This window comes from Synchiropus splendidus, chromosome 1 (assembly GCF_027744825.2).
Source record: "Synchiropus splendidus isolate RoL2022-P1 chromosome 1, RoL_Sspl_1.0, whole genome shotgun sequence".
NCBI classification, from domain to species: Eukaryota; Metazoa; Chordata; class Actinopteri; order Syngnathiformes; family Callionymidae; genus Synchiropus; species Synchiropus splendidus.
Window position 1 is genome coordinate 23,629,885 of NC_071334.1, and position 21,202 is coordinate 23,651,086.

At 44.2% G+C, this 21,202-nt stretch overlaps 2 protein-coding genes across 4 annotated transcripts; both read right to left on the reverse strand.

The window, feature by feature from the left end:
• Window positions 1–49: 49 nt before the first annotated feature.
• Window positions 50–16,602, reverse strand: baiap2b (BAR/IMD domain containing adaptor protein 2b). Of its 3 annotated transcripts, none has more exons than XM_053871894.1 (14): window positions 16,160–16,602; window positions 10,511–10,586; window positions 8,256–8,342; window positions 5,191–5,252; window positions 4,799–4,870; window positions 4,386–4,523; window positions 3,740–3,892; window positions 3,017–3,211; window positions 2,375–2,558; window positions 1,699–1,900; window positions 1,545–1,625; window positions 1,199–1,349; window positions 1,082–1,119; window positions 50–991 (listed from the first exon to the last, which is right to left on the reverse strand). In XM_053871894.1, exons 1-14 carry the CDS (start codon window positions 16,232–16,234, stop codon window positions 958–960), a joined length of 1,548 nt encoding a protein of 515 aa, XP_053727869.1. In that variant the 5' UTR covers window positions 16,235–16,602; the 3' UTR covers window positions 50–957. The 3 variants fall into 3 exon arrangements, with proteins under 3 accessions (XP_053727869.1, XP_053727861.1, XP_053727878.1); XM_053871886.1 differs by having other exon boundaries at window positions 2,375–2,561; XM_053871903.1 differs by lacking the exon at window positions 8,256–8,342 and having other exon boundaries at window positions 51–991; window positions 2,375–2,561.
• A 1,634-nt stretch (window positions 16,603–18,236) lies between these two features.
• LOC128763151 (serine/threonine-protein kinase LMTK1-like) lies at window positions 18,237–20,827 on the reverse strand. The gene is made up of 6 exons (XM_053871990.1): window positions 20,650–20,827; window positions 19,365–20,283; window positions 19,171–19,288; window positions 18,977–19,093; window positions 18,723–18,908; window positions 18,237–18,641 (listed from the first exon to the last, which is right to left on the reverse strand). The coding sequence occupies exons 2-6, from the start codon at window positions 20,184–20,186 to the stop codon at window positions 18,625–18,627; spliced, it is 1,260 nt and encodes a 419-aa protein (XP_053727965.1). The 5' UTR covers window positions 20,187–20,283; window positions 20,650–20,827; the 3' UTR covers window positions 18,237–18,624.
• Between the last annotated feature and the right edge of the window lie 375 nt (window positions 20,828–21,202).

A 21,202-nucleotide genomic window follows, 5' to 3' on the forward strand; every position in this document is an offset into this window, starting at 1 on the left:
ATCAACATACTCTTGTGTATTAACTATAGACAGCCACTATGTGGCAGTGCATGATCACAAGTCAGAGGAAAACCAGTGTAGGTGGAACAAAGGAACTTGAGCAAGTAGAAAATGGGGTCATACCCTGGGGCGGATCATGAACTTTGCGTGTTAAGGTAGCGATCATAAAGAGAAGTAGAGTCACAGCCGAAACTTGTTTCACTCCCGAATCAGGTTTGTTATTCTTCATTTTATTGTTCGTGTCATCACATCAAGGAAGTGTTCGGTTGTTTCTGTGCATCTCCGTGACTCGGCAAACATCAACTCTCTTTCTATACATAAAAACATGTCACACTGCTTCGCTCAGGTGACTGGGGACTTCAGTCCATGCCTAGTTGAAGTTGTCACATACAAATGATTGACAGCTTTATTTAATCGGTGACTCAGACTTGTCAAAGATATTGTGACATATTTGTGCATCAGAATTAGACACATAATTTACACTTCACCTCCAAAACCTGGAGAATTTAAATTAAGTGCAAAGAGAAGAGTCGCAGAGTCCCAGTTCCACTTGGCCCGTGTCTGCAAAACTGTCACGCAGAACATTAAGCACCCTATAATTCATCCATCACAGGTACGAGACCGTTTCCTTAATTCGGAGACCAGGATTACTCGGAATAATCCAGCTGGGCTCAAGTGGAAGTTCCTCGACCAGCCTCCAAGAGGCGCTGTGGTCACACTAGCGTGTCACTGTGACGACATATCAATCACATTTATGTACAGAGTAAACACAACGGTCATCTCTGACCTCACGGGTAATAATGATGTCATCAACTGTACATTCCCATTGAGATTGAATATATTCCGATTAAATATGTGGCGACGAACATGCAGCAGGGACGACGTTCCAGACGGCGATGTCACAGATCAAGAAGCAGGTGTGCCAACAGTGAGTGACGCAGAAGTGCTGGCGTCTCTTCACACCGTGGAAATCAGTTTTCCTTCTGGGGAACTGTGTGTGAAGGAGAACATTCTCAAGTCACCAAAAAGCTGCCAAGTGTGGTCTCACATGAAGCCACACACTGCACACAAATGTCTTTACCTGGATGGAAAATGAGATTCGTACTCGTCGCTTCCCGGCTGATGAAAACATGAAAACACAAGATTAACTCTCAGATTGACAATCTGGGAGAGATAATATCTTTTTAAGTGGTCTCACCTGGGAGAAACCAGGCACGGCGACACTGTACGGCCTCTGCTGCTGTCTTCCACCAGCGTGTGGCGCTGTCATACGCAGGTTATAGTCGGGATCAGGAAGCTCTTCCCGGTCCAGAAGGTTGCCGGTGCTGCTGCTTCTCCCATGCTGAAGGCTGAACCACACAGAGTCTGTGACTCTCTGCGACTCTCACAGTAGAAGCAATCATGTGCTGACCCACTTTTTTTTTTTTCTGGACTTGCACTTGGCAGGTATTTACAGCTTTAATTGATTTCTACTGCCCCCATCTGGTTGTCATTTGGAGCAACCTTTGATCTTGCTGCCAATAACTGGATCACAGCAAACTTACTTGTGCACTCTGAGCTGCTTGCTGGACTCATCCTGAACATCAGTGAGGACGCGGGTGTAGGAGAAGGGGAACCAGCCGCGCCTGAATTGGGGAAACCACACACGTATGTGAAGAGGAGCTGTGACCAGATCTAGACATGATGAGTCGAACCTACATCCGCGTTTTCTCGCTTTCCCCGTAATGCCAACCATCCCTCGCCTCCGGCACCAGTAGCACTACGATGTCGCCCTCATTAAAGCTAAGCAGCGTGCTGTTGTCTCCAGCTGCATGAGAGAAGACGGCCTGGACACGGGTGCGGCCATTCCGCTCCAATCCAGCAGCCATGGAGCTGGACCGGGGAAGGGTCCTGGTCTCAGCTGGAAGACACACGATTCCAGTGTCAGGTGCAGAACCATAACAACAACACATCGGGCTTCTTTCATCATTCATTTCCATTTGGATAAAAAATATAACTTAATATATGTTTTTTTTAGATGTTTCTCCCCCCCTCCCACCCCAAAATTTATTTATGTTTATGTAGTCATATTGAAATGTCACACCTAATTGGATTGTTTTTTACAATGTTTCATGTTCCTCAAAATTAGTAAGTAAAATAAATAAGTAAATAAAAGACATTTCATCATAAGAAATTTCACCATAACGCATATATATATATATACCATATAGTGTTTTTTTTTAAATTATTGTTATGATTGTTTTTGACAGCACAAAGCACTTTCCTAGTAGGTGGGCAGCTAGTCAGCTAATGTGAGAGTGAAAACCAAGGGCAGAACTGAAACATTTTCTCCATCGAGTCAAACGCTGAAACTTGAGTAGAAAACCATTCTTACTCAGTGTGGCTTTGGTCTTGGCTGGTGCCACCTTGCGGACAGGAAGTGTGTTGGAGTAAACTTCGCTGGCGTGTCTCTGGCTCTGCGATGAGACTTTGGCATCAGTCCACTCGCGATAATCTTCCGCTCCATGAATTGTTCCGTTAACCGCTGGCATACCGCCGTCTGCAACTGCCATGAGCCGCTGCTAGACAGTAAGTCAGAAGATGCCAGCGTTACAAACTATGACCACATCTAATGAAGTCAAAAAGATCTAGGAATCTGTCCAGTCCTGCTTTTTTTAACTTCGTTTAACTAAGTTACTAAAAGAGGAAGAACAAAGATGTTTCTTCGTATAATTCGAAAAAATGCAAGGTAGTTACTGTAGTCGTCTCAAATGCAGCTGTGAAATGAATGCCCCATCATGATGGATATATTGTTGATGCCACCGAAAGCCATTAAATCTAGAGGCGTGCGCGAAGACTTTTCGACAGAGGAGCAACTGACATAAATAAGCAAACAAAAGTAGTAGATCTTCCACAGGTGTGTTTTCTACCCTCAGCCTCTGCGTTTAACATATTACGTTTCAATTTCAGTTGTTTCATTAGTGTTGTAAGAAGAACAGCGGGACAAAGTTCTGAGGTCTCCCAGACTAGAACCCACCTGCTGACCAAGACCTCCACTCGACCTCAGACCGGTCATTTCAGAGGCACCAGGTAGTGCTTTGGCACCGAGCTGAGGGCCAGCGGCTCCCGACGTCATCTGTGGGGCCAGGAACATTGCCCGGTCTGCGAGCTTGTTTTGCTCCGCGCAGGCCTGCTGCCAAACTGGGATCTTCTGGGCCAAAAGTTCTTTGCTCTGAAATGGAAATCCAGAAACACAGTTGGCAACAACTCATTTTGGGACAAGTGAGGAGCGAAAGCCGGTATTATATGTCGTCACTCGACAGTCATTAAACCACGGTGTCAGAGATCTGCCGGGTCCAGTTCTGACCAGAGGGAGAGTGGGTGGAACCTTCACGAGCAGAGACACTCACACGCGTTAAGGAGGACGGCTCGTGGTTGACGGGGCGGTGTGGGGGACGGTGTGAGGCAGAACTGAACTGTTGCTATTGACCTACATCTCCAGAACTGAGGTCCAGAGGCAGCGTGGGAGTGAGAGAACGACAGTGAGTCAATAGAGTCTTGGATAACCATGAGTCAGCGAGAGGCTGACACAGTGACATCGCCAGCCTTAAGCTGTCAGTCTTCTCAGATTCACTCTGGAGGACTGAGGCGCATCAACGACTCAAAGTGAATCCAAGGGTGGACTCATCATCGCACCACTCTGAGTGTCACGTTGAAAACGATTCTAAAGAATCACTCCTTGAGCCAGTCGCATTCTCACCTTGCCATGGTACTGGCTGGAGCTCCGGGCAGCCGCACACTGACGGTCCACCAGGAAGCAGAACCGTCTTCGTTCCTCAGACAGCGCGTTCTTATATCCTTCAGCGATGTAGTCGTCTAGCTCTCCCTGCTGGTTACTGATGGCCTCCACATACTGAGGAGACAAGACCAGTTAGTGTCCATATGCAGTGCTCCCACTGGATCAGAGCATAAACAACGCGGTCTTTTTCCATTGAACTGTTCAACCTCTGTTTATAGAAGACAAAGTCACAGGGCTCGTCATTGTTTGCTGAAGCTGGATACTGTCACTTTAATAATCTGCAGTGGTGATAGACAATTGTTATGTCCCACCCACTTTGCAATCAACCAAGGCCTTGAATATAGGCGTAACACCTGCACACACCCACTCAGATGAAAGACATCTCTCTGTTTATCTATCTCTAATGAGATACATTTGTACTTCATAACTACTGCATAAATAACTCATTTACAATTAGCAATTACATCTTGGTCCATGAAAATGGTGAACATTGATTTATGGTGTCACGAAGGGCAAAATTCCCGCTGTCACAGCTTCCCCAACAAAATATGAATGATTTCAGACATATTCATATTCATTTTCTTGGCGAAGCTAAAATTTCACCAACCTGCATTTCTTTGTCCCCGAACTTCACCGGCGGTTTTCCTCCCTGACTTTTCCTCCGCAGCTTCTTCAAATCGGAGCGACTTTTCTCCAAACCCTCGTGCTTACTCTTGTGTTCCATCTGGTACTTCTTAAGAGCAGCCTGCAGGGGGCGCAGACGGAAGCAACTAAGATTTGCGGTTGTTTTCGCCTCAAATAAATGTGTCACATTTATTAGTAAGCAGAAATAGTGACTCAGTTTGTGCCAACACAGTCAGCACAAACATGGGCAGGCTGCTCCATGGACGTGGCACCAACATTGCCATGTTAAGACGTCTCACAAGTCAGTACTTGAGGTGCCACATGTGCTCAAGTGCAGTGAAAGAACCAGAGGGCAAGTGTGCACCGCTAAAGAGGTCAGTGCAAGTGAAAACTCACGTTGAGATAGCGTGCGTCCAGCTCCACCTTCTTCTCCAGCTCTGTCAGCAGCTCATTATGGAACGACCTTAGCTGAGGACACAAAGACATCACTGTTGACATTCTGCTCGATCGCTCTCAGCGCTGATCAAGACCGGTTCTGCTCTATGATGGCAACTGTTCACTGCCATCCAGCAGCTTCATCATTGGTCCATCACCCGCTGACATCACTGAAAGATTCGACTCTCACAGACAGTGTTCATCATTGAGATTGTTTTGTCCATATGTCTATTGGTTCTGCCACCGGTTCTGTGTTGTACCAAAAACATGTCACGGTTGGTCATTATTTCACCGTGAGGTTCTCAGTTAATGGGTTTCGTGACGGACTGATAGAAGATCCAGCTGAGTCTCACCATCTCCTCCAGCTGGATCTGAATCTGACGATGGACCTCAGCCATCTGGAACAGAACCTCCCCTGCAGAGTGGAGAAAAACGAGAGGAGAATAGGACTCTTGAGTTGATCCTCACCTTCTGTCAGCGTTTCACACTATCTGTTACTAAAACAAACAGGAACATGCAGTGACAAGGAGGAGACAGGAGAGTAGGAGGAATAAAGTTGAGAAGTTGTGCCTGACTGGACATTTATGAGGAGGAAAGGAAGCAGAAAAGGGAATGGAACGAGAGATGTGAGGGGGAATCGGGTCGTCGGGGTGGGCGAGGAGGTGGTGAGGAGATGGCTGGGATGTAAGGAAAGGAGCAGGGGATGGGATTCTTCCATCGTCTGAGATTAAAATACAAACAATCAAAACAAATGAGGCAGAAAAACAAACCAAAATCCGCAGAGACATAAATAATCGTGAATTTCTGTCCAGGTTATTGGAGGGAAAAGGTTTTCCATGTCATTAAAAAAAACAATCGTTTCATGTTTTATGGTTTCGCATCAGTTTTACAGCTGAGCTGAAGTAGAAATAATTTCAGGCTCAGTAGAACGCTCAAATGCAAATTAGCTGAAGCACAAGCCTCACATCAGCGCTAAGATGGTTGACTTCATGGGAACACAAACCCAAATGGTGAAAGTTGCTGTAGTCAGATGCTGAAGCATCAAAAACTTCTGTCTTTGAAGAGTTGCAAGTGTCGTTTTGTGCGAGTGCTCTCTGTGTGGCCTGTATTACGGTATTTCTAACGCTCAAATGGCAGTAGTGTACATTATTCACATACAATATACTATGTGTAACAAAGGCTTTGAAATTCTGCCCAAGTACTAATGTAGCTAAGGTGCAGTGACATCAAATCATACGAATCATGTGCTGTCATGGTGATGGATACAATATGACTTACTGACAACAAGGGTTTGACTGTTGGAGCCTTCCTCAGATTTTTGTTATTTTTCTGATCAGGAAAATCCAGCTGTGATGTTTCAAACCGTCATTTTCAGCAAACCTTGTTTGTTGTTCTGAGCACAAACCCTGATCTCTTTTCTACGACCTTCTGGTTAAGAGTTTTCTCTTCCTGGAAGGCAAAACCAGTCGTCTTGGGGCATCATTATTAGTCGAGAGCAGCGAAACACGGGTAAAGATTTTGTGATCATATGACAATGATCTTATCATGTGACCATGCTGTGACCATACTGTGAAGATGAGTAATCACGAACTTGATCATGTGACTCATGCAAGAAGTGAGAGGTACATACACGCTGCTTCTTCTGGGAAAGCAAAGGAAAAAAACAAGTTGTGTTTAAGAAAAGACGATAAAGAAACGGGAACCTTTTGCGAGAACATGACAACGCCAACATGTTTTCTAACCAAACGTCACCGCCCATAGCCCTGTCGCCTCCAACTCGGCCTCGCTATTTAAGATTTTCAGCAGGAGAACTCTTCATGTACCACTTCCTGTTTTAGCCCGAGGTTGTGGTGGAACACTATCTGACAGGTGTGCAGCAGAAGCGGGAAAACGGAGTTACTGACGGATCACCAGGACGTCACCGGCAGAATGGCTTCCACACTGACATGCAAATCAAAATCTAATTTCAGAACTTAGTCTATGTCCCAAAGTCTGATCCGAATACCTTGACCTTGTTAAGCAGAACAGCTGCTATTGTTTCAAGTGGCTCTGAGGTTTAGTCCAGGAACAAAGATGCTTCAAGAACCAGGCAGGAGCTTCTGTTCAAAACTCATCCATTGATGAACTAACTCAATGTGAATCAGGAGCCACTTTCTGGAAACAGGACTTTATGACACTTAAATATGAAAGACGTGAAAATGGAACATAAATAAACACAAGAAGATGCTACTAAATGTAGATATTTTTAGGTTAATTTCACTCCTTTTCATTACAACCATGAGATGTTTATTCTTTCTCATCATCATTATTCTCCCTCCATCCTCCATTACGATTTAGGTCAGCGATAAAAGTGAGTTCTAGCGCCCTCTATTGCTCCATCAGTTGAAATAACAGCAGTCGCTTCCTGTGGTACCCTTTTTTGGCAGCGGCAGGGAGAGCAGCGTGATGACATCACCACCCACACGACCATGTTTGGACTGTGAGCCGAGAAGATTACCGGCTCTATATTTAGACGCCAGAGAGAGAGAGCTCTCCCAGAGCTCACACTCGACTGCGGAGGGCGCCGCAGACACTCCAGGATGAAAGAGTGAGTGGGAGTGGGAGGCAGCAGGAAGTGATGAAAGAGGCGAGAGGCATCACCCCAGTTTTCAGCTGATCATGATGTGTCTGACAGCAGATCTAACCATGAGAAGACTCACAGCAAGAGTCCACTCAGACTTTTTATTTGTTACATTTGTATAGTACATACTGTGCAACTAATCCTGATCATTAACTAACAGGACTCATCGTCACTGACATGAAAAACATAGCTGGATAAATTCAGTACACTAATGGTTGTACATTTGCAAATAAACATGGACATAGAAACCTGAGCTTAGCCACTGGGTACCATAGTAATAATCACAGTTTTTTTTTAGTAAAAAAAATCCAGATGACGAGGACGACGAGGAGCGCAAGTTCGAACCATTTGTTTTCAGTGCACAAAGGGAGGGAAGGATAAGTTTAGAATGTGAATGACCACATGAAGTACTGCACTATGAGTGCCCTCCTAATGGACTACATAGACCAAGCTATTTCAAGCCTAAAACAAGTCACAATAAATAAGTAATAGCATTGAAGTAGTTTGAACTTCTTGTTAGTATTTTTGGGTTACAAGAACCCAATAACTCCAGAGATGTGTGGGAGGTGAGTCAGCTCAATGTTTCACCTTGCGATGTCACACTTTGTGACAGTTTTGTCAAGTTCCACTTGAAACTGACAATAAATCTCCAGCGTCAGAGACAGAGGAGGTTTGAGTGACAGGTGATAACAAACCGGTTTTGTGGTCAGCTCAGTGTCAACTCGTGGTTCAGCTCCTTAAGAAATGAACGTCTCTCTCCGCCCCTGACCAGCAACCTCCGCACCACCTGGGACTCACCCACATCCTTAGAGCCACGACTTTCGCTCGCCATCTCGCCCATCCGCACCAGAGCGTCGAAGTAGCCCTTAGCAGCGTGAGTGACACCTGCAAACATGAAGCAGGTGGGGTCAGATGTGAGACCAGGCAGCGCCCCACCCACACTGCTATCCCAGCCCAGTGACAGGCGGAAATGGAGGCAGGAAAGAGGAAGCTCTTCGGAGTCGGGAGACAGGAAGCCAAGAAGCAGCTGCCGGTTCCATCACAGATCCAGCTCACCAACCAAAGAAGGTGAGCGCCGTAAGCCAAACATCTCATCACAATGTGGCAACATGACAAATGTGTGCTAACACAACAGTTAGCAGTCAAGCATGCTAGCTTCTCCATCAGCAGCAAAGCACGCCAACCTCTCAGCCAGTAGCCAAGCATGCTAACTTTTCATTTGGCAGCTAACCATGCTTGAATCTCAGTTAGCATTGAAGCGAATAAACAGTGCAAGATTAAACTCACAATTTCACATTGTGATCATTTCAGTGGCAATTCTGTGTGCATTGATTGTCGTGGGCTAATGTGAATTCTTAAAAGAAAGTCACACTGATCCACAAACGGTACACAAGCAGTGAGCTAACATGGTGAACAACGGATGTGTTACAGCTGTGAAATTAGGTGCTACAACCAGCTAATTCTTGTCTGTTAGCAGAGGCTAAGTAAGTTTTTTTTTGTTAGTTTTAGTGATGCATTTTGTGCTATTCCGCCACTTATCATGAGGATGAAAGGGTCAAGGATAGCATTTTTTCCGTTAAAAGCAGCATGTTGTTGTCGGCAGTAACAGCAGAAATAAATGAACCACTCTCGTCATTGGGGGTAAAAGGTTAGGGTAACATCACTGACAATTTAGGCAGGTGTCAAACTGGTGTTGAATATTTCCAACACTGTCCAGGTTGCAGGCCAAATACGAAAATAGATAAATAAATGAAATATTAAACAGCCTGTATACTGCATTTTTAGTTAGGTTAAACACAATCTATGGCAATCAGTGTCCATTTTAAAAATTGTAGACAAATTTTAACACAAAGCTTCAAAAGTCGTCCTCCACCACTGACTCACAACACACGCATTGAAGCACACGCATTCGTCAGCTTTCCCATCTGTTTCAACGAATTCCATTTATCTCCGGCAGTTTGTCGGAAATTTCCAGGACATTTCTTGACTTTTATAATGACTTTGGCAGCTTTTTAAAAATGATTACGGACCAATAATGAACAAATCGGTATGTTTCTGTTCACACAAAACTCTATCATTTCAAATATTTACATAAAATAATGTGCATAATCCCCACCCATCGCAAACGCTTTGTTCCCAAGTGGCTGTGATTGGTCAGGAGGAAGCCTTCAGCCTGCGTCTGCGGGAGAGTGTGTGTCCATGCGCACACACGACACGTGTTCATTAATATCATTACAATGTGAAACGCTGTGCTAACTAACTGAAAACACCATCACATCTCTGATCTGATGCGCAGCGGACACGTCTCTGCCACGGCTCGGTCTAATAAGGAGGTGGACGGGTTCAAGGCTGCACTGGAGGCACAGTCAAGCCCACTGTGACATAATAATGCGCTTGACTCTCATAACCTCTCCTTCCCAGACATTTCACACAGGGGAGAAGTTTATAAAGCAATAACCTGAAAAGCATCTATCTGACAAGGGACCGACTGCATCACGGAGAGGAAGACTTTCCCGTGTAAAACATGTACCTGAGTCAGGAAAGTTTGGTGCTCTATAAATCACAGCTACACCTACACCCTGACTAACTTTGATTTATACGTGCAAACTTTTGTTGTTCAAGCTTTAAAAACTGGACATAAATTTATGATTGTTTTATAGCATACTCTTGAGGCACTCAATAATGCGTTTAACATTTGTATAGTGGCTCATACTGCCACCGTCTGGACATCGTTGTTATTTAAAATTACACCACCATCCACCTTCACTGCGTGTATTTGGAACCCATTTCACTCCAATTAGTACTTGCTCTGGTTTTTCCCGGGGCCCAGTGGGACAACTCATGTTCTGCTCCAGTTTACGTATCGTCTTTGTAACAGAGGCTTGATGGGACAGTGAGATTCGAAAGAAACCACAAAAATGTTGAACAAAAACTTTTGTGTGGGACAGACAGCTAAAGTTTTAGATGCTGAGTCGTACAAGAACCAGAAGCAGGAAGACAAAGTTGGCCAGACACAGGAAGGAGAGGACAGAGCCGGGACACCAGGTACTCACTGGTCAGCGCCTTCTCATAGCTTTTCCCCATTGCGATGAAATTACGAAGGCAAGGATTGAACTGCTCCATGATGGACTGAGGAAAGAAGAGAAGAGCTGGTGAGTGGGATACACTGAGGCACACCGAACAGTTGATTCATTAGTGCTCTGCAGGAAGATAAAAAAAAAAAAAAACATATTTCATTTGGCATCATTATGGGGATGCATGAAAACAACAAAAACTGGCTCAGCTCTTTTTCAGGTGCATTAATGGTCTGCTCAAGTTTGGCTGTTCACCTACAGTTTATCTTTCAGACAATGGAGCAGACAGTTCAAAGTGCTTCTATTGATAACTGGGAAGGTACAGATTTACAAATACCTCGTCCTCCTCCGGACTAGGTGTGTTCAGCTGACTGGATTTTGTAAATGGGGCGGGATTCTGGTACTTCTTGTTGGAGGGCAGCCTCCACCCTGTTCTGACACACCTTTGGCACCATGCCAGACATCCTTCTATCAACCTCATGGCCATCACACCTGGCTTAAGCCTACAATCTGAACCTTTCCTGAGACCGACCTCATCCGTTCTTTGCCTTTGTGCAGTTTTCTCAGCTCCACTCTGACCTGTACCGCGCTCATTAGATGTTGAATTGAGACAATGAGCAGAAGGCATCAGCTCCATTCTGAGGACGCTCTGTCTGCTCTGAGGATTTTCTCAGAGCAATAGAAAGAAAGCTCGTGTCGAGCGTCTTTGTTCAGTTTCGGGGACAATCGCGTCTATTTTTACTTCGGTCTCCTCGTGTCCCACATATGAGATTGCATAAGCCCAGACCAGGACCGACAACCACTCTGCCTGTCTAATTAAACTGAGAAGAGTTATGCAACTGGACCAGTTTTGCTTCATGACTCACATTCTTCTGCACTGTCACCTGAGAGTTACCCACACAATCACTCCTGCACAGACAAACTCTCTTTCATCCTATATCTATCACATTTTAAAGAAAAGCTAAATGTGCAACCAGGCATCCCTATGAAATGAGTGGACCAGTTAAGTTAGTACGCACACATGTCCTGAGCTTTTTAGGAAACTCTGTATTATTTCAATTCACGTTCCCTACATTCTCTAAACACAAGTCATTTTGCAGGTGTGATCTAGTTTGTGTGGCAGTCACAGCCCGAAAGCTTGTCCACCAAATTCGAAGCAAACATGACGCACATTTCTGTCTAAAGATATTTCAGCTAACCAAACTGAACCGACTCAGAACGATAGTTGCGTGTGTAGTTGTCAATACGCTGCTGACAGACACACTTGCATAGATACGCCAGGTGAGTGAAGCGACGATGCCACAAAAATGTGACTGACTAGAAGCAGTTGCAGCCAACAATAGTTCTAAAAAATGAAATTTAGTGCACTTAAGTTAGCAGTATTGCTAATAATAACTAGTTTAAGTCAACGACTGAGTCACGACAGCTGTGTCGCTGTTTGCGTTCTCCCTCCATGACTTCGCCCACCTGATAACATCCTGGAAAACATGGCTGACCCCTGGCAGCAGCCCAGCTTTTCAGGTTAGGCCAATTCATTTGCACCACAGCGGGATAGGAGGATGACGCTGTGTGTGAGTGTTCACACAAGGTCGCACAGTTCCTGCACGGTCTTGTCTGCTGACGTATCGACAATGATGTCGTTGAGAATTTGCCTACATGTGTAGATGGAGTGTGGATGTGTGAGCTGTTTTTGGTATTTATGCGCATTATTTTGTGCCCTGCTTGTCTTTTCTTAGATGCTCTGGTTATAGTTTGGTTTGTGTTTTTTAGTGATTTCAGTGTGTGTGTTCTTTCATGCGTTAGTGTGACATCTTGAATTTTGGAAGGTCACCAACACCCTTAGTATGATTTACACGTCATCAGGGAAACAGTTGGGATTTGACCACCACTGATGTGTTTGGTCAAGGTGATCTCACCCGCTGTGTGTGCGATCTTGTACTCCTATCTTTGTGAGGACGTGAGAAGTTTTTAATAGAGTCAGGACATTTTACACTGAAAACAAGATCCAACGTTTGAACTTAGTTTTCCACACACACAAAAAAAAACAAGTGACAACTGACATTGAAGGAGAAACTGAACATACCAGTTTTGCTATTGTTATCGCTAATACACGGTTGCTCTTGTAATTTGAAGCTGTGTATCTTGAGTTTTTGTTATCATGATCATCACATAAGCACAATTATTAATCGCAGTGTTGTCTACAGTGAGTTTAATGTTCAACCAACAATGAGTTCTTCAGCAACTGCCCTTATTTGCTAAATGTTGACACAATTGTAGCGACAATTGTAGGATCATAGAAGCAGTCAACTACTTACTATGGATAACATGGAACAGCTAGAGTGTCTGCTATAATGCAATTTGGTGTTTTTTGGGAGCATAAAATGCAAATGAACATACATCCTAATGTGTGTCCTCTGCTATCAGGTAGTGGATGTACATGCCAATTGTATCTGCCAGCATCACGCAGGCAGCAAGGACTCATGGTTTCACTTCCACACATTCTAGGTTTGGTGCAAGAAAAACAAGTCTGTCTTCAACGATACTCTACTAGCTCATAATCATCCTTCTTGTCTGCCATGGTATCCTTTGTTTTGCTTTACCTGACAAACTTACCAGGATCAACAATCCTGGGGAGCGCAGGATCTCACAGCGATAGCAGAATGTGAGCAAAATTGCTTAACAGGGATCAAAACTGTTTGAATGAATGAGTGTTTGAAGTTGTGAAAGTTCAGAAAACCATCACAGATGATACAACTATGTGCGAATCTTGCATACATATATGAAAGCAGATGAACAAAACTGTAGACTCGATAACTCGTAGTAATAGAAAGAATCATTCTAAAAATCTGTTGTTGTTTTTGGGATTAGTCAGGGTCAGTCGAGTAAAACAGCTGCCCAGGAAACTGCATCTGAAAGTGTTACTGTGGCAACAGCTTCTGACTCCCTCTCTGCTAACGTTTTTTGACTTATGCGTTTGTTGTTTATCGAGCAATTTTTGTACAAATAGTGTTTGTGCTAATGTTTACAGCTTTTTTTTTTACAAAGCAAGTTTTTGCGTTTAGGAATGGCTTGGGGGTGGGGTTATAGGCTGGGGGCGTGGCTTTGGACACCCTGTTTCAAAGTCCAAGCTAAAAGCCTGCTCGATACCTTATTGCTTAATATATTAGCAAGTTGCCAAGGCCTTCACTAATACCAACGTCATCAACATGTCCTGTGCTCCAACACACTTTGATTTATACGTGCAAACAGGGCGATTAGAAAATAGAAAAAAGAAAGGTAAAATGACTCGCAAGTGGATTTAAGGAATTATAGTCGCGTTACTATTAAAACAATTTCCTCGTCATTTATTGTCTTTTTTTGGCTTCAACCGTCTGTGTCATGAGTGTTTGTTTGTAGAAGGTCACGGCAGAAGTCTGATTCCAAACAGTCAAGGTTCCATGAGCCGTTCGGAGGGAGATGAATGAATTATTCACATGTCTATGATCTGCCATTATTGGTGGGAATGTCGTGGGCTGCGGTGTAGGTGGGGACGGTACAGTCAAAACCTGAATATATTAAACAAGGTTTTCATATTCATGAGGTGAGTCGACTTGAGAACAGAAACCTCCCTGCTGCATGTGACACTGCTGGCGTCTGCGAGTGTTGTGGTTAGATAACCCTCCTCAGTACAGCAGAGGCAGCACCCCCATTCTGCAGCTTTTGCTTCCTGAGACAATAATAAAATGGGGGAGGTAGATGCTATGACTTGGACTTCCTTCACCATATATGGATATGCTGGAATCCCCCCCCCCCTTTTGTTATCATGCCAGGACACACCATCTTTATTCACCTCACACTGCACAACACAAGAAAACAGGAGGGAGGTGGGGGTCTCACAGTGACGCATCAGATTCGGATACACCAATCAATTACCCTTGAAAACACCATCCTGATGACAATAGCGTGTGTTGCATGTGTTTGTGTGTGTGCACCTGCATGCACGTTGTGTATTCTTGCACATCTGTTTATGATTGTGCCTCTCCTCACACAAGCTTGATTCGTCTCATCGTCTCACTGACTCACTGCCCTGCCTCCATCAAGTTAGATAACACTGCAGCGCGCACACACACACACACACACACACATCTGTGTTGATATAATCTTGATCCTGAGGGGGGCGTTGCTGCGTCTTGCACCTGCAGCACCATCTGGAAATGGTCTTTACATCCAGCTGATTCAACACTGCTCACTGAGGGACTCCAACCCACAACCTTGCACATGCACGTGTGGCTAGAAATGCGTGAAGAGGGTCTTAATCCTCTGATGTAACATCATCATCCTCGCTTCACCGGACAGACCCAAGATGCAGAGCTCACATGAGCATCATTCAAGAGCATTCCGGGCTCAGCGTGACTTAATTAACATGATCCTCCAGGTCCAGGCCCCTCACCACAGAACAAAACCCTCAGGACTCTAGATGAATTGCTTTTGAGAGACTCAATACACAGTCAAGGACGTGACCAGGTTTTCTGCAAGATTCATCACTGATCATGCAAGGACATTCAATCCGACTTCTCAAAGGCTGCCAAGCTTATAATGTGGACGCAGAAACTTCCATGGAACAGAACTGCTACAGTTTAACAAAAAATAAAAATAAAATGTATGGTCATTTCATCTTTGGTTCTATAGACTTTTGAAATGTAGCACACCGACTGACCTTTTCTTACATGTGTCCTTGTGTACACATCTGTACAGGTAAAGCCTGACGTCACAGGACACACTCAACCAGACACCGACGCGCACACAGTCACCCACACACACCAGGGTTGGCACCGTCACCTTCATTAAAACTGAATGCAGCACAGGACTCCAACACCCACTGTGACTGGAACATTTCCCTGACATTTGCTTTTACACTTCACAAAGTGATTCTCTGGGAAGTAAGTTACAATCCTCAGAGTTACAAAATAATATCTGTAAATGTTGGACTCAGATTTACAAAATAAATCATCACATAAGACAGAGATGTCACAGCACCACATAACAGTGTTATCAAACTATACTGTAGTTCCTGAAACTGAAAATGATGTTGGGGAGGAGATTCACGCTTCACCTGTTCTGAGATCACACTGGGTTTTTTTTAAACTCTCTCTTCAGTTGTTCCTGAAATGACACTGTATATGATTTAGCTGCTCCATCTACCAACATAACCGAGAGTCTGGACAGCACCACCTTCTGGCAAGGGACAACATGCCAAGAACAAAGTCGACGCTAAGTCTCTTTGTTGAAATGACTCCAGCACTACTGTAGAATCACACCAACATTCCCCAAGGTTCCAAATTCAAGCAGGGGAGGGAAGGCACTCCAGAAAAATTGGTGAGAACTTGACTTTTTTTTTTTAAACCTTATCTGTTGTTTGTGTGTTACAACATAATCGTTGAAGTTGGAACACTGGTTTGAAAAGTGTCGGGTCTCTGCTCGGTCTTCGAACCAGACTTTGAACCCGTTGACCCAGCTGCAGTCGCCCTTAAAATCAGTGTCATAGCTGAACCTGCCAAATGTAGTGGATGTCGGCACAAAAGACTCGATGATCTCCTCAGAGGTCACAGTTCACACGCACCTGTCCCTCGCAATCACAGGCGGGCTCACCTTGTACACGTTCTCCGTGATGCGGTGCACCTCGTCGGTCCGGGACATCCTGGTCGGCGCGTGGCTTCCAACCATACAATAGAAAAGGGTCCAGAGAATGAATGCAGGCGGTCCGGGGTGTTGGTGTTCCTCACTGTGCGGAACCTCCGGGACTGCCGAGGATCTCCGGAACTCTGGCACAATCGGCTGTTTGAGAAGGTGACACTTCTTTAGGGGCGGATCTCAAGGTCCAGATGCGTCCTCTGAGTCGGATGCTTTTCTTTGGTCTATGATGGTTCTTTCAGTCAGGATCGATGTTCAAGGTTTGGGGGGGAATTGGTGACCGATCTTCAGTGAGTGCAGTGACAGTTATCCGGTCCGTGGCGGTCCTCGTGGCAGGATCTGAGATTCACAGAAGAGACTTCTATAGAGCCTGTGAGCGTGAGAATACCTGCTCCACCGTCAGCCACCAAGCTTTATAGAAGCGGCTCCCCCGCAGACCTGCAGCCCCGGTCTGAGGGCGGTGACGCGTTTTCGGAGGATAGGAAATCATGCTGCTGCAGCTCCCGCCAAAAGAGCGAAGAACTGAAAAGGCACATTTTCAATCATAAATCCGCAGTTTTAGTCAATAAAATCCGAAATTGTTGTTTTTTATGTTTACATCATATAAAGCAACGTTGTAGATATGTGATTATTTACAGAACGTATTGTAAATTGACACACCCCTTTCAATGAAGTCTGTATCAATAATGTTTATAATGCGACATCAGAGTTTTTATAATTTGTTCGTCACGATTGAAAAGCGAATCATTAAAAAAACCGATTGTTCATGAACGTTACACACACGCCTCCTGGAGTCGTTTTCAGATTCAGTTTATCAAACATTATTTGTGTTATAACGTCAGAGTGTGAGAACAAAATGATGTTAAAGCTTTTACCAAATGTATTTAGAGATTTGTTAAACATTATATATATATATATATATATATATATATATATATATATATATACATATATATATATATATGTAACAAACGAATTAGCACATTATATATATATATATATATATATATATATATATATATATATATATATATATATATATATATATATATATATATATATATATATATATATATATATATATATATATATATATACATATATTCACAGAATGTGATAAGTGGATTGTATTTCTACAGTATCTGGCTTTAAATAGTAAAACGATGTTTGTCTGTCAATTTGAAATAAATGGGTCAACCTGAAGTTGCTCTATTTTTATTTTTTAAATATTCCTCATGAAATGTAGTTATTGTCATCTAAGAACACTGAAAAAAGAAACTGTGATGGCCATGGATGTGCCCACTGTTTTTAAAAAGACATGACCTAGAGAAGATGAAACATCTGGGACAATAGACACTTTTTATCCAGCAGCCTTGATAAATTTAGAGCTTTGGATGTGTAGGCGCACGCGCACACACACATACACCTACTCGTCTTCTGATCCACATACGTGATTCATCAATTCTCCCACGTTACCGTGGTGATGGCTCCTCTTCATTGAGAGAATCTCCACATTTCTGACTCATGAATCCTGAACCTCTGCGTGGAGAAGATGGAGGTGGAGGAAGAGGAGGAGAAAGAGGATGAGAGGAGAGTAGGAGGAAGAGGTGTATCGGGTTCACTGTTTGTTATACACTGCCTCAAGGTGGCGCATTATCTGCCTTACCAAATTCTCAGTCTCGGACAAAAAATTCAGAGTCAGTGGAATTGTGAGCCACCGCTCTTCCCTCATGAGAAAATGACAAACCAATACTTTTCCTCATTTTGAAGCTCCGCTGGCTTTATCAGGGCTCAGGTGGAAGTTACTAGTATGGGCAGTCAGGGTATGAAGTAAATCTTGTAGTCACTGTACATGGGTCACTGACATGAAGGTTGAGATTGTTGCTTTTTAACTTTGTTTATACAAGGTATCAATTTTGATGGTATTTGACTTTCAATTGACAACGCAGACAAGAATAACAGACCTGACAAAAAACTACAGAGAACTGTGCTGAATGATTTAGGTGAGGAAATGGAACAAACATCTCATTAAAACAGATTTAATTTTGACACAAAACACATCTTCAGAATTGGATGTAGTCCTTCATATCTTTTTCAGGCTTGTGGTAACCGGGTCGTATGCAGCAATGCATTGACCGAACCAATGTCAGACAATCACCGTCCTAAAATGACATCAGTCTGCAACAAGACTTTAGTGTTCTCACGTGTGAATGTCTGGGTACTGGTGTCACAAACCACAAGCCTCTAAGTGTCACAACTGAACCCTGGCCTGTCCCAACAAGAGGAGAAAAAGAGGAAGCGGTAGCACTTCTCGAGATTTGTTCTGGGTTTTATTCGGCGCAGTGTCTTGCAGGGGTGAAACTATTTGCTTGATCCTGACATGACAACTCTGTGGGCCAACTTCAATCAGAAGGTGAGATGTCTCAGTCTTCCCCGCTCCCTGCCGAACAAAGATAAATGTCAAATTAATTCTCATTTGAGGTGCTATTATTTATTTGATGCCAAAAACATGGAGGCTGACCTCCTACTGAGTCCAGATCGGAATCGGACACAGGTGTGATGGAGAACCGGGAAACGCTTGTGGGTGAGATGGTGAAACGGGAGAACTGCAAAACTGTTTTCGCTTTGGTGGCAGTGCCAAGGGCACAGTGGTCATTGGGGGCCACTTCCAATGGCATCAATGGAAACATGTCCCCCCACACCAAGCCTGACATGAACAATAAAGTTAAGAACTTCTGTTTAGTCAGTTGGGTCAGCGAGAGAACAAATACATACCATCAACAAAGTCAAGGTCTGAGTCTGGTGTTTCGGAGGGGGTGACATCAAAAGGAGATACATGCATCACAGGTTTAGGCTCCTTCGTGGGCTTAACATTCAATTCCACCCCTGAACCTTAAAACCAAGGACAGTAGTTTTGGCTAAAATATGCGATGACCTAGACTGCTGACTTTTTGAATGAGTGGACTTACTCTCCTCAGACATGAGCTCATCTGAACTGTCGTCACTAATGTTGACTCCGTCCAGTGAACTTTGAGTCTTGGTGACTGAAGACAAACTTTGCTTCGTCAGCTCCTTGGTGGGGATTTCCTGCAAGACAAGAATCTAGAGTGTAAACAGACCTGGGAGTCGTCTTATGTTAGCTGTGAGGGGTCGTTGCTCTCACCCGATCAAACAGATACACTGTCACATCATCATAAAATGACACCGACTTCTTGCAATTGAACTTCTCATTGTGGCCATCACTCACGAGAAGAGGAGGAACCTTGAGGAGACTTCGTAGATTGTTGGCTTGGCTATTGCTAAGAATGATGGGCACCCGACAGTTGCCACTGTCCTCCATGTCTCTTTGTTTTGGCTCCATTAGCAGTTCCTCGTCTGAGTCACTGGTGTCGCTGTCATCCATCTGAGAAATGGTTGCATCCTTCTTAGGAAGTGAGGTAGGAGAAGTGGAAGGTGAGGGTGTCAGAAAGGAGGAGAAGCGGCGAGTGTTGGACATGCGCAAAAGTGCCACCTCATCCTTGGGCAAGGTGTGAACCGCATCAGATGTCTCTGTCAGCTTGCTGTGGCTCATTTTGACCGCCAGCTCGACAGAGCTCCCCGAGTCTTTTATTGTCTCACCGTCGGCCACTGCTTGGATTTTAGGATCTCCATTGTGGACCCCAAGTGCCTCCTCCACGGCATCCACTGCTTCGACTTTCTTGTCACACAGGGAAGAGGTCTCCCGAGGAGACCATTTATCCATTATCACCTTGGAGAGAGGGAACCCTGGGGCCTCTTCCTGTGCACAAACCACCATCTCTGGGACACCAGATAAGTCCTTCTCAAAATCTTTCAATCGCGTCTCCACCTTTACCTCCCCCATAGGGGACTCCTCACCTTCATGCTCATTTTTATATTCCGGGAAAAACACAGAGGCCTTGTATGAAGTTTTTTCGCTGAGCGGCAAAATTATGTTGTTGCAGGGATTTGCGGATTCGAAAGACATATTGGATGACGGGGAGGATCATTCTCTGCTAGAACCACAAGAGACCGCTCTTCGTCCACAATATTTAAAGAGAAAATATCATGCATGCATTACATTCCTGAGGACAAAAGATAATAAATCAAGAGTTAACAATCATCATACGCGGGAAGACTTGTCTAGACAGATACCTAGGCCACTTATATCACTAAAAAAGCATGAAATGTGATGGGACCAATGCATGAGCTCATATCTAAAACAAGCTCACAGAAATGTAGCAAGCTAGCTAGGCTATATAAGGTTACCGTAATGCCATTTGGAGCTGTGCTGCCTCACGATCAGCACGTTAGACTTCATATTTTATTTGTATTTGGCAGGCTCCCCCGTTGGTGAACACATGTGCTGCCTGCTTGTGTTTACAAAGCAGGGAACGTCCAGGGGAGTCAGCCTTGAGCCTCAGTAAAGCGGTGAGTTTTCCTTCCCCTACCTTCAGAGAGAAAACAGGCTAATCCAGGGAATCACGTCGGGTGACTAGTGTTTGACGCAGGAATGTTTAACTCCAAAATGGCTTTATCGTCAATTAAAATGAGGATTCTGGCACACGCCGCCACCTTCTACAAGGTCTCCGCATGTGAATATCTCCAGCTAGTCGCGATCATTGATACTTATATAGCCTCTTACTTGATTGTTCATCATGTCTTTGTTGCATCAACTGTGTCTCCATAGTGACTATAACTGTCCATCATCATATACCGGACCGTCTACTCTAGTTGTTTATTTATTTTTGTTCTAGTTTTAAAATTAACTTGAAGTTTTGACCTTTTAGTGTAATAAGCTGCCAGTGACCTAATGTCAGCCCATTGATTCTTTTATTTTATCACATTTGGAGCCCTTCATTATTCTCCATATATGCGGATGCTTTGGGGTAGTAAAAGTCTCCCCGATCACGATACCCTGCAACAGACGTGCGCAGGTGTGTGGCTTAGATCTTTGGTGCTGTGGCTCAGATCTTCTGTGAGGCAAACTTTTTTTTACAAGGG

Bases quoted from the DNA above. Each gene is read 5' to 3' on its own strand.
- baiap2b (XM_053871886.1), bottom strand. From the start codon at position 16,234: ATGGTTGGAAGCCACGCGCCGACCAGGATGTCCCGGACCGACGAGGTG. The intron at 3,212-3,739 runs GTGAGAATGCGA...TTTCCATTTCAG, and splicing joins CCAGCCAGTACCATGGCAAG to AGCAAAGAACTTTTGGCCCA. The intron at 1,626-1,698 runs GTAGGTTCGACT...TCCCCAATTCAG, and splicing joins GAAAGCGAGAAAACGCGGAT to GCGCGGCTGGTTCCCCTTCT.
- LOC128763151 (XM_053871990.1), bottom strand. From the start codon at position 20,186: ATGTCTTTCGAATCCGCAAATCCCTGCAACAACATAATTTTGCCGCTC. The intron at 19,289-19,364 runs GTGAGAGCAACG...CTTGTCTTGCAG, and splicing joins CAGTGTATCTGTTTGATCGG to GAAATCCCCACCAAGGAGCT. The intron at 19,094-19,170 runs GTAAGTCCACTC...CTTGGTTTTAAG, and splicing joins TGAGCTCATGTCTGAGGAGA to GTTCAGGGGTGGAATTGAAT.